This window comes from Pararge aegeria, chromosome 5 (assembly GCF_905163445.1).
Source record: "Pararge aegeria chromosome 5, ilParAegt1.1, whole genome shotgun sequence".
Taxonomy (NCBI): Eukaryota; Metazoa; Arthropoda; class Insecta; order Lepidoptera; family Nymphalidae; genus Pararge; species Pararge aegeria.
Window position 1 is genome coordinate 13498399 of NC_053184.1, and position 18644 is coordinate 13517042.

At 35.2% G+C, this 18644-nt stretch overlaps 2 protein-coding genes across 9 annotated transcripts; both read left to right on the top strand.

The window, feature by feature from the left end:
* The first annotated feature begins 298 nt into the window (after positions 1 to 298).
* LOC120623776 (myosin heavy chain, muscle-like) lies at positions 299 to 11857 on the top strand. Of its 8 annotated transcripts, none has more exons than XM_039890000.1 (21): positions 299 to 433; positions 1133 to 1278; positions 1892 to 1948; positions 2133 to 2177; positions 2747 to 2882; positions 3179 to 3238; positions 3914 to 4260; positions 4570 to 4783; positions 5428 to 5558; positions 5952 to 6085; positions 6669 to 6816; positions 6947 to 7129; positions 7497 to 7612; positions 7693 to 7928; positions 8411 to 8547; positions 9069 to 9187; positions 9475 to 9592; positions 10063 to 10194; positions 10680 to 10787; positions 10959 to 11167; positions 11708 to 11857. In XM_039890000.1, the coding sequence occupies exons 1-21, from the start codon at positions 400 to 402 to the stop codon at positions 11724 to 11726; spliced, it is 2829 nt and encodes a 942-aa protein (XP_039745934.1). In that variant the 5' UTR covers positions 299 to 399; the 3' UTR covers positions 11727 to 11857. The 8 variants fall into 8 exon arrangements, with proteins under 8 accessions (XP_039745934.1, XP_039745936.1, XP_039745935.1 ...); XM_039890002.1 differs by having other exon boundaries at positions 10063 to 10179; XM_039890001.1 differs by having other exon boundaries at positions 5955 to 6085.
* Positions 11858 to 12932: 1075 nt separating this feature from the next.
* Positions 12933 to 17992, top strand: LOC120623748 (splicing factor YJU2). Its single transcript, XM_039889956.1, has 5 exons — positions 12933 to 13068; positions 13152 to 13364; positions 14822 to 14996; positions 16007 to 16184; positions 17586 to 17992. The coding sequence occupies exons 1-5, from the start codon at positions 13045 to 13047 to the stop codon at positions 17929 to 17931; spliced, it is 936 nt and encodes a 311-aa protein (XP_039745890.1). The 5' UTR covers positions 12933 to 13044; the 3' UTR covers positions 17932 to 17992.
* Positions 17993 to 18644: the final 652 nt, after the last annotated feature.

Here is an 18644-nt window from a genome sequence, read left to right on the forward strand (position 1 = left end):
TGCGGGACGTCTGTAGAACCACCTGTGGTGATGAATGTAGTAACACGTGCCTTACTGACTAACGTTTGTGATTGACTGAATCTACTAACTTTACAGATGGTTTTTCGTTCTTTCCTTCTTGTCCTACTCAAAATGTTATTGCATTTTATGAATCTGAATCAGTATCTCTTAGCAATATTCATAGATGGCATGTCCCTCTGCCTTGCTCTAATCCTGGCTGAATACTACGTTTTGTCAGTCAATGATAAGTCAGGTCAATACGCGCTGTCAGATTTCATAATTAGAATATCTACGCGACAATTCGCATAAACATGTCACAAAATTGTAAACGTTTTTTCACTATAACAGAATCTACAAATATTAAATTTTTCTGTTAATTTTTCAGTGAACGAGCTAACTATGGCGACTCCAAAGTCGCAAAAAGATAAACTACGTAAGTCCCAAATCTTGCAGACTTAGATTAAATCTCTACGATAGCGTACCTATGTTTTAGTGCGGTTTCCCCAGGGTTACTCGCACATAGTCGCGGATGTGTGCGAAAGAGTTCCCGTGGCCCAGCCGCCTGGCGACTGGTTGGAACATCGTGGGGTAAAACCCTAAGGTGTTCCAACCAGTCGACATAATCACAGAGACTTCCCGTGGCACGGTGATATCCACGAGGGTTTGCCCACGAATTTCTCTACTTTTTATCGGATTTTTGTAAATCTCTCCGGAACCGTTAGATTTCTCAGGATATAAAGAACCTCTATGTTCATCTCCAAACTTATGTTTACCTACCAACTTAAACAAAGATTTTTTTTTAAACTCACGGAATTACCCTACCCTGTGCTTTTCCGGGATAAACCGTGGGTAAACTTTTCCGACTTCAGGATGCAAGCCATCCGTGCTAAATTTTATAAAGGGCAGTGCAATGGTTATTTTAAACATAGGCAAGAAACAGTTAGTTTTCTTTATAATTTTCGTCATTCGCACAGACTTAGCAGGCTAAAAAAAGCTAACTGGGTGCGTGGATATAATTGGTTAAGCTAAAATAGCAGAGATGATAGATTAAAATCCTTAGTTCATTTCGGCCACCATAACGTGCCACTTTCATAGTTCGTCGTTATGTTAACTTGACGTACTATGACATCAGATGGGGTGGCCCCGCGTTTCCTGCCACGTCCAACCGCAGCTTCTGCGGCACGCGCCGCAAAAAATGCCACCACTCGCAACCAGACAGCATTAGCAACGCTTCGGCAATCACCTGTGCGGTCACCACCATCGCCTGCGACCTCTAAGGTTAAATAGCCTCAAAGTTTCAAAATAGTTACTTTCAAAAATTTGATCAGGCCTCTGAAAACCGTTAATGATCTGTCCAGTGTGACCAGTAGTTAAAAATTGAGTATACAACTGTATATGAGCATCGGAGCAGTGTGGAAAGTCTGTTGAAAGTTGAGCATTGACCTCATTTCTCATATAAGAGAGAACAGCAAAGAGCTAAGAAATTAACTAGGAACATGTTTTTTGGGTTCGCTCTTTTTTACACAGAGAAAATGCCTGATGATCTCTCCGTTGGGGGAAATGAATTATATTGCAACCCCGAAAATTGGTGTATATCTTAGGGACTTAGGGGTGTACAGGATGCATTTGGTCATTGACCGCGCTCGCGCCAGGCTTCGACTCACCATTCAAGGCATTCATGTAGGACGTTTATACCATCGTCATGGTTGGGTGACCATGATGACTTTGTTGAACCTAGCTCCTAAGTTGTGTTAACGTTGCTTAAGTTCAACTCATCCGATATTTTTTCAAAGTAGCTTTTTGAATTATCTACTAAATGATTTTAATCTAGTCACTATCTCTTTAAAACAATGGTTTCAGGGTCAAACATTTTCTTTAAATACATTTGCAGATGAGGACTGCCGTATCACGCAATGGACAAAAAACTGAATCAAAAACAGAGATCAAAGTTAGTTTTCCAATATTTATTTACATTATGATATTAATTCTTTGAACTGATAAGTAATAATATAGGTGAAGCACTTGTGCTACCCACAATTATGTTCACGAGGTTACAAAAGTAGATATTTAAACTTTATCGATTTTAAAAGCTACAATAGTATCCATAAATATGGTATTTCTTTTACATTCAGATAAACAGAAATTGTGAAAGTGAAATTCTCCATGCTAATATCGAGGTATGTTACATTTTAGCTCCATAGATAAATTATAGAAGGTAATTACCATAAAGACTCATGCCGATGCCGACTTTTCACTAACGAAAAACAAGGCAATGCCTAAACAAGCAACGCCTAATGTAAGGATTTTCCTAGGCATACATAAACCGTTCACCAATAGTTATCACCTAAGAGTTGGTGAGTTGTTGGTAGTTTTTTTTCGCTTGCGTATGAGACTCTGGGTGTGGACCCAGAGTCTCATACGCAATTTTTAAACGTTCTCGTTAAAACGTTTTATATAATATATGCTTTGTACGAAAAAAATATCGACGTGACCCAAAAGCCTTACGATTTTGTCAAAGTTCAAAGTTCAAAAAGGCAATTGTCAGTGTATTGGGTATCGTGGCCATTTGTGATATGTTTTCGCTGAAATTCTTCTTAGTTAAATATTTGAATGAGATCTGCGACTATTTTAAGCTGTAGAGTTAAATATAAAATATAACAAAGTTAAATATAAAATATTAATTTTTATACTTATCTATGGATTAAAAAAAAGTTGAATTCGTTACCGAGTAAATTTTTTCTATAAGGAGCCACTTAAACAAGGAACAAGGACAGAGGCCGATCTGTTTTTCGCCGCATACGAGGATGGAATAATCAAACAAGAAGAGCACGTTGTATTCTCGAGTACAGATGATTTGCAAGACGTGGACAGTTATGTTTCTGGTAAATATGTTATGTGGTATGTTGACGATATCACATAATTATTCCTTTTATAACATTTCAAACCAACATTTACAATACAATTTTAGTAGTAGTAGAGCTTTTTGTGACAGAGCTCGTCCGGGAAAGTACTAGGTACCGGCTACTGCCATGCTTATTTCTGCCGGCAAGCATCATTTTTGCAATGTTGTGTTACGGTCTTGAGGTCGTGGTTGCCGCTGTCATTACAGGCACATCCGATGGGCCATCTGCTTGGTCCGTCATTTAAGCTTTAAACTAAATAATTATTCTTTTTATAGATATGCAAATTGTGGATAATAATATATTGGTGCCTGTACAAATTGCAACGGCTGGAATAGGTTGGTACCAAACATAGTATGATATCTTGGTACACTACACGCTATGACAAGTTCGAGAGTTCAAGTTCTTTTATCAATCTATCTTTTTCTTATTTATAGGTTATATATCTTCGCATCCCTTTGACGTTAATTTCAGCCTGTGTGCCACAGCGTGCCGCTTACTCTTTAATAATAGTTATTATTAAAACTTCCGCTATGGGGTGGAATTGTAGGTATGCCACGTATGACCCCTGAATTACCACTATGCAAAAAAAATGTTGAGCTCTTGCTCTGTGAAACACTTACATAAATCTATAATCCATCTACTATATATAACCTCTCTCTGACTATAATCCATCTCTGTGCCTGTCCTGTGTCTCTCATCAATCAATCATTCAGGGCACCAAGTCTGCTTTTTACATGACTTTTCATTTTGCCATTTGTAACTTGGCCACTGTAACTTTGTTAATAATATTACATTGGCATAGTTGCCATAATTGCAAATCTTCGAAATCTACAAATTCACAATAGCCGTACCTACGATTGGATTGTAATGGATTTGCAGTAGAAAAAGAATCGGTGCTTCTATGCCAATAGGTGATCCGTTCAGCCGTACTGGCGTGGTTGAATAACAACCATGCATCCAAACTTACATTACTGGTAAAATAATATAAGTGATATTTTTTTCCTATGTAGTGCAACCGGAGAGTCTAGATTCACAAAGTCGGCCGCAGACGCCTAGAAACGTTTCAAGTCGTCCAGAAACGCCAAAACTACCAAGTCGACCAACGACACCAGCTTACCCTGCGCAGCGATATGGAACACCAACCAGCCGTCCAAACACCCCACAACGAAACACACCCCCAAAAAGACCTAAAACCCCTTCTATGCACAATTCTTTATTACCTCGTCCTATAACTCCAGTCTCATCAAACCGCTCTCGGCCTCCTTCCCCAACAAAAGAAGGGGACGATTTAAAATCGCTTTACATTAGTAAAAAAAAAGAATATCATCAAATGAAAATGGAACTCGATTTTAAACAGGTGTGTAATAATGTTTTTCTTTTGATAGATATTTAGCGAATTATAATCATTTTGTATAGAATCTTTTGCTATTTGTCAAAATATAGGTATTTAGGGTTTATATTCGTAAGTATAGGTTTTAGTAAGGGACAGGTATAATGGTTTATGCAGTTTAAGTATTACTCTCAGCTACGAAACGGGTTGGCAATATTAACAGTAGTAGAGTTATAATTGAAAAACCAACGGCTTTTTAACTACTGTACGGAATTTTGACGTGGGACATAGACTACCCATTCTCTTAAGAATTTTAGATTAGAAATATAATTTTAGCAAGCAATATTAGAAGTTTTCAATGGACTGCGCGCCTTGCAAGACCGTATGGCACGAGAAGGGATAGCAGGCGGAGGCGAATGTCGACAGGATCTGGTGGTGTTCAACGTGGCAGACTGGGCACCCGAGGAGGTGGCGCAACTGTGCCGCGATGCTGTCGCTTCTCCGGAAACGAATGGAGCCCTGGAGTTGTTCCAAACGAGTGTACCGATTGGTTAGAAGTCATTGCATTTGTTGGCCAATGAGTTTTTTAGTCGTAGATTGCCTAACAACTACTGTAACCAGACATACATAGAAGTTTCGAGGGTTCGTGATGAACTAACCTATAAATCTCTCAATTAGAAATATCAGATTCTCTCTCTCTCTCTCTCTTTTGAATGCCTTTAAAACTGCCCTGTGTACTGACGTTAAAAATATTTTTTTAATCATTCGTTTGTCTAGCGATTTGCTACAGGCAACAAAGCCTCGCGTTTGGAGAGGCCTTCAGTCCAGCTGTGGACTGTTATAGGCTATTGAAGATGGTGATTTATTGAATGTGTGGTAGGGTTGAATTGAGGTATTTTTACCAAACTAGGAATGAATAGGTGGTGAGATGGATATGCTATTTTTTAACTTTTAGCATGGAACTAGGTATTTTGGGTAATGGACTGTACATCATTGGCGGTGTGAGTGTTTGTCACATAAACAAATTTTTTCTACATTCTTGCGCGCAACTTATGGAATTATTTTTTAGGTAGGTATACATACTCTCCAAACTGTTCTGTTTGCGTAATATACAAACTATAATTGCGTGATAAACGCTCGCGCAACAATTTTGGCGAAGTAATAAAAGCTAAAAAATGTTTATCCTGTTAACATATGACTGTGCACTATCAGATGTAGAGTCCAAGACATTGAATATTCCTGGATGTTTTGCTGACTTATGCCTACAGGCATTTACGGCTAGGCAAGAATTAATAGATTGGGTGAAGGAATTAATCCAGAATCAAGTAAGTAAAATTCATCTTATACTAAAGTCTTTCTCTGTCTCTTCTCAAGTGTTAATAAAAGTGTATTTTTGAGCAGAATCATCATCATTATCATCAACTCATTACCGGCCTTTACAGGGCACGGGTCTTCTCTCAGAATGATATTTTACTTATGGTATCCTCTAAATATTTAACAGTAGAATATCATCATTATCATCACTTCAGCCGATTGAAGTCCACTGCTGGACATAGGTCTTTTATAGGGAGTTAAAAAATCCACGGTCCTGGGCCGCTTGTTTCTAGCGACTCCCAGCGACATCGTTGGGGGCCAAACAACGCTGCGTTTACCTTTGCGAGGTCGCGATTTACAGTATTAGATATTAAACATATATAACAGTATAAAAATCTACCTAGCAGGAATTCGGGTGCAACGATGCAGTGGACCGTATAGCTCACTATAACAAACAGGGGCTCGAGCTTTGTGAAGCTCTACGTGAGATGAAATCTCGAGCGGACGATGCTCTTGATACCGTTACACTATTCTCTAAGTATGAATATACCTACTCGTAAATGTAACAATTACCACTATAACTGTAATTATTTAGCAATAGGATATTTTTTTAAATGAACCAACAGGATTTGGGGGACTTTAGACTTTCTGGCAATCTACCACTTCTACCACTTAGATTATCAGTTTTATAGCGACTGTATTTTTCCTCCACGTTTTAGTAAAAGCACTTTAATATAAGCACTTAAAGTTCTAAAAACGATATTTCATTCTTGGTCACGGATATCTACGAATCAGCAGGTTGGGTTTTATTTTCAGCCAAAAATTGTCAGGATTTTTTAAACTGTCTTACCCCAATTATAGTACTAAAAGCAGCGTGGAGTTATGGTGTTAATGGAAGCTCTAGGAGGCCTGTACGGTAGCAGTGGAATATCAATAGAGTGAGGGTGAAAATAGGTTGTCGATGACCATTTAAAGAGTAGTTTTAAAACGACTAACGAGCATCCTTGGCACTTTGTGTTTTACTACCTATTCCGATATTTCATGATTATAAATACTAAATCATTACGTAGTTAGTTGACACAAATGTATGTCATCAAGTTTTTAAGCATGTGTATTTTCAGGAGAGCGTGTCGCGAACGTTCAACTTTAATAGCAGTCGGGGAATCGTTAGTCCGGGAAATTGCTCGACTACGTCAAGAGATAGAAAGTCGCTCTTCTGTAATTTTAAAAGAAACACGCGCAGAAGATGATGTTACTAAAGCATACGAGGTAGCTCATTAGTAAAATTTTCGCCACCTTTAGTTGTTACCCACATTTAATAAAAGCTCTTAATGTTGAATCCCCACAAATGAGTGAATACCCATTATTTAAGATTAAAAGTTTCATAATTTATTTCAAGGAAATGCGTCGTGAACTAGAAGAAGAGCGAACTGCTAAAACAGCACTGAAAGATAAACTAACAACAGCAGAATCTCAATTGCGACAGACACGTTTACGTGTCTCTAAAATGGACAAACAGATGCGTGAAGCTGAAGCAAGCATAGCCAGCCTTACAGGAACCGTGAAAACCTTAGAAGACCAGGTATTTGTTTATTCAGCCTTGTTTAACAGTATTAGAAAATACCTACCTATCTTTACTTATGATAAGATGAAGTTTGTATTTTTGATGTCTAGACTACTTTTTCTTTTCGATAGTCCAACTCTTGAGGTGTAAGAATTTATAAATTATTCGACGTGATGGGGTATAACGTGTAAAATAGCAAAAGTTCTAAAGTAATTCGTATCTCTGAGAACTGCGTCTTTAGTTTATTAATTTGCACATTAGACGACGGCTCGCGACAAACGAGGTTTATTTGATTTGGTTAAGCCAAAAATAGATAAGCTTCTAAATTTAATCTGATGTTGATAATTTCCAAGGTTCCGTAATAGCAAGTTACTTTGATTTACAGAGTAGACAACGAGAAGTTCTATTAGAAGCTAGAGCAAGAAAGTTAAAAGAGTCGCTGAAAACCGGCGAAGTGGCTACTGGTCATTTAGCGCAAAAACGCGATGCTTTACAGGCTGAGTAAGTTGTACATATAAAAAACCTTCTACTAAAATCCAACGATTTGACTTCTCACCTACTAATATATTTGATATCAAAAGGGTTAATGAATTAAAAGAACAAATTCAGACAATGACAACGCAACACAAAGCAGAGGTGGAAGATTTAGATAGCAAGTTGAAGGAATTAATGACAGCTCTACAAGAACAAAAAAATGTAGCACTATGTGTAACTGAACAAAAACAAGAAATCGAAATGGCTTTGGCAGAAAGTCAAAATGTCATAGAAGAGTTAAAAACGCAAGTTACTAAACTTGAAAACAGTCAACCCAATCCTGGTATTATTATTGGCAATATTTATGTTATTGACTATTTTGTAACTTACTAATACTATTATAATATATCGTATTGAACTTTTATAAAGTTGTACAGTAAAGATAGTTGTTACTTTCGCCTGAAAATAATAATCACTCTAATTTGTAATCTTTATATCAAATATTAGTTCTCTACTCACCCATTCATATTATAGAAAGACCGATTCGGTGACATAACTGACTAATATTTCTTCTTATAATATAATATATACTATAGTCTATAGATACCCCTATCCCTACCAACATACAACAACATCAAATTTTGCCATAGTCCACGACACCTAGACATATCTACATAAGTGCAAAGAAAGAATTCGTCTGGTTGATGCCGAATATAGCAAGTTAAGCTTAAAGTTTGAGTTTGACCTCTAGAAGGGACCCGTGCCCTGTACTCTGTAATGTGCCAGTAATCGGTTGATATGATGAATACCTACCCCTCCTCACAGATTTACCAACACAGAGAGAAATGGATTTATGGGCCGAACTACATGCTACCAAAGAAATATTAAGAAATACGGAGGACGAAGTAGTTGCAACTAAAAAGGAGAAAGTCCGCTTTTTGGAAACGCTGTCAAAAATTACGGTGATATATATAATTATGATCAAATCATACCTTTCAATTGTTTTTTTTTCAGTACCATATACAAGGTAACTTATATGATACTTCTTTTAAGGTGATGTATTTTAAATATTCATACAGTTACAGTTTATTGTGAAAAACATTTTTTTTATTAATTTTTTTTTCTACCCTTGTTTAGCCCTTTTTTATTTAGCCCTTGACTGCAATCTCACCTGCCGGTAAGTGATGATGCAGTCTAAGATGGTAGCGGGCTAATCTGTGTATGGTAGTCATATCCAACATAATTTTATTATTTATTTATTTTAATTCAATCAGTATCAGGTTAGCACCAATTACACTAATAAAATTCATAGGAAATTGAAGGAGAAGAAAGAAAGACAAAAAAAATATATATTACATTATCTTTATTATAATGTAATAATAGTAATACTTACCTACTTGTAACTGTGCTATTTTCTTACACAATCCAGTTGCAATGTTTAACAACCGTGTTCCAAGGATCCGCGAATATGTTTATATTTCAGGACTCTGAGAACAAAGGAGGAATGCAACAAAAGTTGGCATGCGAATTAATAAACAAAGAGGAAATTGTAGCAAAGATGCAAACGCAAATTAGGGAACTAACGAAGAATATAAAACTAAAGTAAATAATTAATACAATTATCCTCACTATCTACCTATTATAAAAGAAAATCTATTACCCGAGTATATCTGTCTTTAGTGTGTGATTCATTTCGTCTTGCTAAAAGATGCCCTGATATTCCAGTTAGCTTTAGTGTTATTTTTTAGGATAGTGTGAACATCCAGATCAAGTCGGCAAAAATCTTGCTGTTCGGCAGATTTCTACCGAAAGTATATACAAGCGATTTCTGAAACCCTACGTCTTACACCTCTAGTGAAGTTATATAATGTTCATAACGATTTTTGCAGTGAAAAAAAAGTTTTTCAATACGAACAGTACGTCCGAGACTTGCACTCTCATAACAGATCTGTGTCAAATTGTCAGGAAGCATCAAATGGCATTAGTTTCCAAGATCTGGAACAAGAGGTAAATAAATTTATTACATTATCAAAGTATTATGCATTTATTATTAATTATTAACACTACAAAGTTGGTAAAATAAAGAAAGAATAGGAACACAAACATATTAGAGTAGAATACAAAATGCAGCCTTATCGCTTAGTAGCGATCTCTATAAGGCCACCTTAGGATTAGGACAAAATGAGCAAGAAGTTAATAACATAAATAGATCATAAATCGTTTGAAGCGGCGATACAGTGGGTAGAACTTCGGGTTTACTTACTTCGATTCTTAATTTCGAACCCCATCTCGCCCTCTAACATTTCTAAGCCATGAGCGTTTTGGAATTTAAATATCACTCACCGTTAAGGTGAAGGAAACATGCATGCCTGAAAGTTTTCCATGATATTCTCCAAGACGTGTGAAGTCCACCCACCAATCCGCATTTAGCAGCTTGATTGAGACGACCTAAGCCCGTCTCATTCTGTTGTTTTTAGATATTAAGTTTACGGATGAATCTTCTGGATGCGGTCCATCGTAACGAAGATTTATCAGAAGCTCTTTCTCAAAAAGAACAAATGCTTGAACAACAGGACAAAACATCACGAGCACAGGCAAGAATCATCAAGGTTACTTCCCTATTACTTAAATAATTACTTAAAATGCATTCCTCTAAAATAATAATCTAATATGTATTTTAATTATGTATGTATTTGCATTTTGGTATACTTATGTAAGAACACTCTTGTCACTGTTCCGCTCTATGGATGTAAGTCCTATCTGCAAAGGTTGACTGTTAGAGATTGTATTTAATTTTTATTTGCTAAGGCTGCCTTTATTTGGGGACTACATTGTTATTGTCTACATTGTTATTTACCATAAACTTCTTACAATTTGTTTCCTTTATACTATGCGTGCAATGAAGTGTTTCTGCTTCTTCTTCTCCACACCATACTCTAAGAACCAATAATTATACGTAGCTCCTTGAGTCTAGCAGGTATCGCCATCTGACTTTTTTAAATTACCTAATGTACCAACCTACTAAGATTAAAGGGCAATTTAGAATAATATTATCTATGATATTTTTTAAATCATAACTTTACAAGTTGTACAGGTTCGTGAGGAACTAATCAACATGCTTAAAAACAAGGAAACCGAGCAAAGTCGTGAACTCTCCTCATTGCAACAGGATCTTGAGCACCGAATGAAAATTGTAGATGAAGTGAGATTTTTTTATTTGAATTTTTTTCAAGTTACGTACCTACATATAAATAATATTTCTTCTTTTATTAGAAAAGTCAAACTGAACGAAAACGCGGACATTAACTTAAGAAAACTGGTTTTTATTTATTTCGTTTCATTAAAGAGCATTTAAAGTGGAATGTATTTATAGGTGAATAAACAGATAGCAGCAAAAGCAGATGAGATTCAAGAACTGTTTTCAACGCTCGAGAACAAGCAACAGCAAATTCACAGGCTAGAAAAGATTGTGTTAGCTCTTGAAGAACAACAGCGGCGTGCGCAGGCGCAACGCATGCGCCACGAGGAGAAGATTGCTGCACTTGAACACGAATTAGCAGCTGGCGGGAACCGACGAGAAAGGTTTGGTTTTTTGTCAAGGCTGGCATGTGAATGACAATGTTCTTTTTTAAAATTTTTTATAATTTCACATTACACGCATTGAGCAGTAATAAATTGACTGTCTGTGTGAAACCCTTCGAAAAAAAACCTAGGGTGTTATAATTTAATTCAGTACATTATATCATTCGTTTGGATGACATAATGATTATTAAGACATTGGGTGATTTAATATTGACAATAAGCTAACAGTTTCAGAATCTTTTATAGGGGATTTGAGGCATGGGAGCTGATGAAATGGTTTAAGATAACTGATACTGCACGTTAGCTACAAGGTTTGGAGTGGTTATATAGTAACTTTTTTAATTCCGTGCGGGTACTGAAAAAAATCTGTCCTAAAACCCTTATTTACCTTTACTTATGAATCGAACCAGAATTTATTCCGCGGTTGACCATGTTCAACATACTAAAACAACGAGGCAATCATTTTTTATACGAAGGTACCTTAAAACGTCATAATAATAATTATTTTATTACTGAAACACGTATTTTATATTGTTACAGAAAGTTCATTTTCTTCTAACATACGACGTGCTTCAAAGTACCGAATAGAATAGCCGGTAGTCGTCATTTAAACAAAAATTGTGCAAGTGGACTTTTGTATTGTATTTTGGGATTAATATTTTGGAACTTGTTGTTTAAATAAACACTTTAATAGGTACCTATTATAAATACTTATTTTAATTCTACTTAAACATAAACTCTGCAAAATCAGTTTCACTCTAGTCCTCTTCTTTTAAGAATTCCGTACCTGAAAGGTGTCAATTGAAACCTATTAGTTAACCCACGTTGTCCATTTGTCCGTCCGTCCGTCTGCCGTATATCTCATGAATCGTAAGAGGTGGAAATTTTTCTGAGTCTGTATTGTCGCTCTAACAAAAACTAATAAAAAAAATCAAGATGTCGAATTCTGAAATAGCCGCCATGCAAATTTAACCAAAATTTGTTGTCAGCGCGCTCAGTGCTAATAATAACAAACTTGTATAAATATATCTACGAAAAGAAAACACAAGGAAGATAGAACCCATGCTATTATAGGGAAATAAGAAAGGCAATTCAAAGTACCTGTTGGTACCTTTACTGCTACCTGTATGATTGCTATAGTAGATGCGCTTGTCGCTTACAACTCCACTGCCCGTTTTCACAAACGACGAACAAGGTAATGCCTAAATAAGTAATCTAATTCTCAGGCATACATCTACTTTTGAACAATAGTTATCACCTAAAACTTGGTGAAACGTTTTTTTCTATAGATATCACCTAAATCATTAAAGCATAAGCAAAATATGATTTATGTTGATCCTATATTTGGTGAAACGGGCATACATGCACACTATATATGTTTGGTCAACACAAAAATTGATTTCATATGTTACCATCGTAACTAGATAAGCATTGTCTCATATGGCTGTGGGCATAACTGGCATCAGTTGCCAACATGACGTCAAGTCATCAAGACTTAACGATAAAATTATGGAAATGGTGAATTGTCCCTTAAAATATGTTTAACACGGCCCGAAAAAGGAACTACCACTCATATTTATAAGCTTACTGAATAGAAAGCATAATTTTATGCAAAATTAATAGAGTATTATTCATTTACCCTTTGGCCAAAAGTTTGATAGCACGCTCTAAAAACCACGAGCCCATAGCCAGTAGGCAATTAACAAAAATAAATAGTAATTGTCACTTGACAACACATTGACATCTGAGCTGACATTGACATTAGCTAGATACCTACATAATATCTACCGCATCATTGTAGGAAATAGGTACTTAGTGTTTCACGCCTATTTGTTTGAATTAATATAAACATTGTGTGATATAATATTTAATCGAAAATGTCGGAAAGAAAAGTTTTAAACGTAAGTATTTTTTTTACATAATTATATATTTACATATTACAAATTTCTGTATGTTTCTATGATGGCTCATTGTACGTTTTTAGAAATACTATCCTCCGGACTTCGATCCTTCCAAAATACCTCGTATGAAATTGGCGAAAAATCGCCAATATACAGTACGACTTATGGCTCCATTCAATATGCGATGTGCTACCTGCGGCGAATATATTTACAAAGGGAAGAAGTTTAATGCACGTAAGGAGGACGTTGAAAACGAAGACTACCTTGGGATAAGAATATACAGATTTTATATAAAAGTAAGTAGAAGTTATTTAATGCCATCATCCTGAGCCCTTGATGAGGCTTTTCTGGGCATGGATCTGCTCTTTTTTGGGAAAGAAGGATTACAGCAGCGTTAAGGGCCTTCAGCCCTTCATGCAGCTAAAATGTGAGTTAGAGTGCTTCAAAGATAATTATTATCTACTAGCTGTTTCCCGCGACTTCGTTTGAGTTTGATTTTGATTTTTGATGTGGCATTCAATTGGCATTCAAGTATTCAGTATCGCTAAGCCTTAAATGAGGGGTTTGCTGCTGTCCGCTGAGGAGTTCTGTCCTCTATCTCCAACTACATTCATCAGATCTGCACAAAGTTTTGGCAAAATTAAACACATATTATAACCTTTATAGTACAAAAATTATTGTTTACATCAGTTATAATTTGTCTGAGTTATGGTGTAAAGTTGACAAACACTTTCATCCCCTGTCCCAAAGGAACCAATCTTAATGTTGTTATAAAAAGTATCCTATATTACTTCTAACACTTCCAAGAATATGTGTCAAAGTTTCATGAGGATTGTTTAAGTAGTTTTTGCGTGTAAGCGTAACAAACAAACTTACATTGACATTTATAACATTAGAAGAAGGGATAAGTAATAATAACTGGAATTACAAATTGGCTTGCTCTTTGAGGCATGCGTTTGGAATACACAAATTTTCAAACTTGTCTAGTGCTGGATTTTTCTATTATCTTTTATTTGAGAAAAACACAAAAAATGTTGTAAGTCTAATATGTATTTATTCAAATAGCTGTACAGTATACATGGCACTTTTGATATGCACATTAAAAAACTAAATTTGAAAATAGTAGTGAAATGAATGGGATAACTACATTTGTAAACTTAAAACTAGATGGCACAATCTAGAATACAAACTTAGAACCTCTTGGTCTCTCGCAATAAGGTATAATCTAATGAGGCAGTTGAGTAGAATTCATTCCATACTACTTATGCATAGGGCATGCATAAGTGGTATCTAGGAAAATTGGATATCATAACCTTTTCAACATTTAATAGTGACTGTATCTATAGAAAAGGTGACCTCAATAAATATTAAACAATTTTGCACAGTAAACTCTTTGATCACACAGCATAAACTTCCGAATAAATAAACATCATAATGTTTATCACCACCCCAATTAATCCAACTGTATTCCTATTTATTACATTGGTATTTTACTTTTAGCAAGATATGCTAATGTGGAATCACTAAACTAAATTAAATTGATAGCTCTAAGAGCAGTGCTATTTTTAGACATGTCAATTTAGATAAGGGATCTATGTACAATAGAATTGGCATTAATTCAATATATTTTTTTACTAATCTTAACAATATATTTAAGTTTAATATACAAACTAGACAGACAAATAATTGTTATTGTTTATTTTGTTAATTTATGTACTTACTCTTTACAATCTATTTAATAATTTATTTTTAGTGCACACGCTGTCTCCAAGAAATATCATTTAAGACAGATCCAAAGAATACAGATTATGAAATAGAGGCAGGTGCTACCAGAAACTTTATGGCATTAAAGCTGGCTGAAGAACAAGCTAAGAGGGAAGAAGAAGAACAAAAAGAGGAAGAAGCAAACAACCCTATGAAACTATTAGGTATTTACTTCTATTATTTTAAAAACATGTTTTTTTTAATTATTAACTTTACTCATATTTTAAAAGCAACAGTATGTATATTTGCTACTTATGGATGGCTCAAAAGCTGAACTATTATTGCTTTCATCCTTAAAATGGACATATATACAAGCAACTTACAAACTATTCTCTCATCTTGGATTTATAAACATAAACTTTGGCACCCATGCACATCTTAAGAGCTAAATGAATTTAATTGTATGCAATAATTATAATTGTGCAAGTTAAACTCATAGAGTAAGGTTAAGGAGGACAAAAGTTACTAGTTAAAGTTAAAGTAGACCATGATAAAATTAAATTGTAAAATTCTGGCGGGAACTGGTTTTTTCCTGTGCTCAGAAGTCTCTAGGGCGAAAGCTAAGCTTTACATAGTGAACGAAATTACGGGATTTTAAATCCCAAACCAATAGTCCTTTGACTAGGATAAACCTATCCTCCGATATGCAAACTACATCTTCAAAAAGTTTACCAAGGTTTGTGGAGTGGTTAAGATGAACATGGGTATCAAGCCAAATGACACAATTACACAGTTATAAAAATAATATAAATGTATATTAAATTAGAACCATTGTGTTAGAGTCATATATATTTCAAGTAAACCACTAAAAGACTTTTGAAATATTAATTATGTTACTAGTATTGTATAAGTCAAACCCACTAGTTAGTTAAAACTTTATTTCATAACTCTTAAACAATTTTAGTAAAATTTTTTTACCACCTCCCTCACCTTCAATCTATCTATTCTTTATTTAATTTCCCCATTTGCCCAGGAAACATTCTTATTGGCAATTGGTAAAGGGCAGGAAATGCAGTAATTTTTCATTGACCAATCAGATATAAGTTGGTATTGCTTGTAATAGTTTTTTTTCCATGATGTTTATTCTATCACTATACCTAAAGGAGCTGTGGGAGAGCATGTTGCCACTGACCTAACACCTCTTTTCAATATAGCTATTTGTTTAAATTTTCAGAATATAGAACAGAGCAGTCGAGGCAGGAAATAGAGTTGCTTGAAAGTCTTGAAGAACTTAAGGAGCTGAACCGACGACAAAGGACTGTGGATTATGAAGGCTTGCTTAAACAGTATCAGACAGAGACTGCTGAGGAAAGAAAGACAAGAGAGGAGAGGGAAGATAATGAGTTCATCAAGTAAGCATTTCATACCATTTTAACCAGATAATAAAGATGCTAGAAACTCTTGAGAGACAAGTTCTAGTACTCCATGTGCTTAAAGTAGGGGGAAGAGAGTTCATTTAGGCTGAATCCCTTTGATGATGCACAAAAGATGATATGATAAAAAAAAAACCCTCTTTGATGAACACTCTGGAGTGGGACCCGTTCTGGGCTACAGATTAAACAAATTTATAAGAATACTACCGCTTCCTTGCGACTTTGTTTTTATACGTATATGATGTAAATTTTTTATTCTACAAATAATAGCCGGATCGTTGCAGAGTTTGTCTTTGGGTTTGTTTACTTAAATACACTAACTTCTGGAATATCACGAAATATTTGGCATTTGATAGCTCATTGCACAAGAAAGGTTATTATTTGCAATTTATCGTCAATATATGACACTTAAGGAGCTGAGCAAGAGAAAACAAGTATTTTGTGTGGACTTTTATATGCAGTAGGTGGTGGAATAGCGGATGGGAGCTTGTATTAGAAAAAAATATTTGTCCTAAGTTGTAGTAAAAAATATTTGTCCAGAAGTAACTGGAGACCACTAGTTGGATCCCCGCAATCCAATTTCGTATATAAATGATACTAGAAGCCCGCGTTCAGCGTCCGCGTTTATGGAACGTTTTTGACAAACTTCTGGTTCCACAAATAATTCACTTGACAAAACAAATTACTAGACAAATTGTGATTTCGTAAGATATTATTTGACAAAAAATAGATTTATTAATTGTGTTAATTAATAGCATTTTTTTAATTTTTATAAAATGATCTGTGTGATGACTTTTTCCGGTATGGATCGTCATTTAAATTCAGGGTTGGCAACTATCAAATTTTTTAATGTTTATTATCTTGAACAATCTCACGAAGTTAATTTGAATTTTTCTGGGCGAAAACATTCACAGAGAACTCATGATGAAAGAGCGAGCTCGCGACTCGCGGCACTCCGATCCCATATTTTAACCTAACCCGGATGGGTTAGGTTAAAAGATGGGGTCTTACAGGGTTTGTAAGACCCCGCCATCCCCTTCGTGGTAACTTCTTATTAAACCATCCAGAAGAAAGACCCCAACGTCGTTCGTTATTATTGACAAGTTATTAGTTCTGTTTATCAAATAAGAATATTATTCAGTTTGTTTAGCGTTTTGTTAATCAGTAGTGAACCGGATAAAGCAGCCCTTGAGCGTTTTTTCTTCTGGCTTGCTTTATAACCATTATTTCAGTCTGAAAGGTATTTTTTTTCTGAAAATAAATGAAACCCATGTCACTTCTGAATACAAAGAAACAAACATTTAACAAATCTTTCCTCTCAATAATATTAGTATAGAAGGACGCACGAAAAAACTGTATCACGCCATTTTCCATTTTCAGATCGGTAAAATTCAACAATACAACCAAACACAAAGTAGTATCTGAAGAAATAATTGAAGACGTACAAGATGATGAACCCAAGGCCAAGAGTGTTAAGGTCGAAACAATAACAGCAAAACCAGTAGAACCTGCTTTAAAGAAAAATGTAACATGGAATCGAAGTTTAGGTGTAATTTCCAAGAAACCAGCATTAGCTAATCTTGTGAGGACCAAGAAAACAGAAGAATCTAGTAGTAGTATTGCTATAGTGCAAAAAGAAGAAAATGTGAGTGGTAACAGTGAACCTGCTGCCTCAGGATTGTCGTTGTTGGCGAACTATTCAGGAAGTGACAGTGATTCACAGTGAGTGATTTATTTATTATGTGTTTTCGGTTAAACAAAATATACAATGCATGTTTTGAAAAATATCTATTTGTTCTTACTGAATCATGCCTAGGTACCTCTATATTAATTTATTCGTGATTAAAATCTTAAGCGGAAAGTATTCAACAAAGTTAATCCTTGAATTTCAAATATATATTATCCAAGGTTATAAGTATCATAATTAAGTTAAATGGCAACATATCCTTGTCTTGTTCTGAATCCAATTTGGTCATCAAAAGGATCTTCTTTCATTAACAAAGAGTTATTGTTTCAGTTCAAAACATCCCAAAGATTTTGTGTTGCTTCTTTTATATTAAGACTTGTAGTTAATTTACCTGCTTGATAGTGCTGCTAATTTTTCTGTCTTATTTTAAAGAAATTTTATTTATGAAGCTCTGGACAGTCTATCCTCCCAGTAAGAATGTTACAAACAGTAACAAGCTGGTTATAAGCTCGTCTTCTTTCCAGTGAGTTGAAGCTCAAATGACCAAACAGAAATCTTTCAGGATATTGATAAATTTATATTATTTTATTAATCGAACCTCGGTTCAAATAAATTAGATTTTATTTTGGCAAATTTAATGGCATGGAATTTTGATGCCATTTGGTTTACGCACTTATGGTTTCCACCAAAGGGTTGAGGAAAGGAGATAGGACGTAACGAACGGCTTATCGGGCAGGTTATTTCTACCAATG

Excerpts from the sequence above, each read along its gene's own strand:
- LOC120623776 (XM_039890000.1), top strand. The coding sequence starts at position 400 with ATGGCGACTCCAAAGTCGCAAAAAGATAAACTAC. Across the intron at positions 4,784-5,427 it reads CCAAACGAGTGTACCGATTG|ATGACTGTGCACTATCAGAT; the intron begins GTTAGAAGTCAT and ends TCCTGTTAACAT. Across the intron at positions 6,817-6,946 it reads ATGTTACTAAAGCATACGAG|GAAATGCGTCGTGAACTAGA; the intron begins GTAGCTCATTAG and ends ATTTATTTCAAG.
- LOC120623748 (XM_039889956.1), top strand. The coding sequence starts at position 13,045 with ATGTCGGAAAGAAAAGTTTTAAAC. Across the intron at positions 13,069-13,151 it reads CGGAAAGAAAAGTTTTAAAC|AAATACTATCCTCCGGACTT; the intron begins GTAAGTATTTTT and ends GTACGTTTTTAG. Across the intron at positions 16,185-17,585 it reads GAAGATAATGAGTTCATCAA|ATCGGTAAAATTCAACAATA; the intron begins GTAAGCATTTCA and ends TTCCATTTTCAG.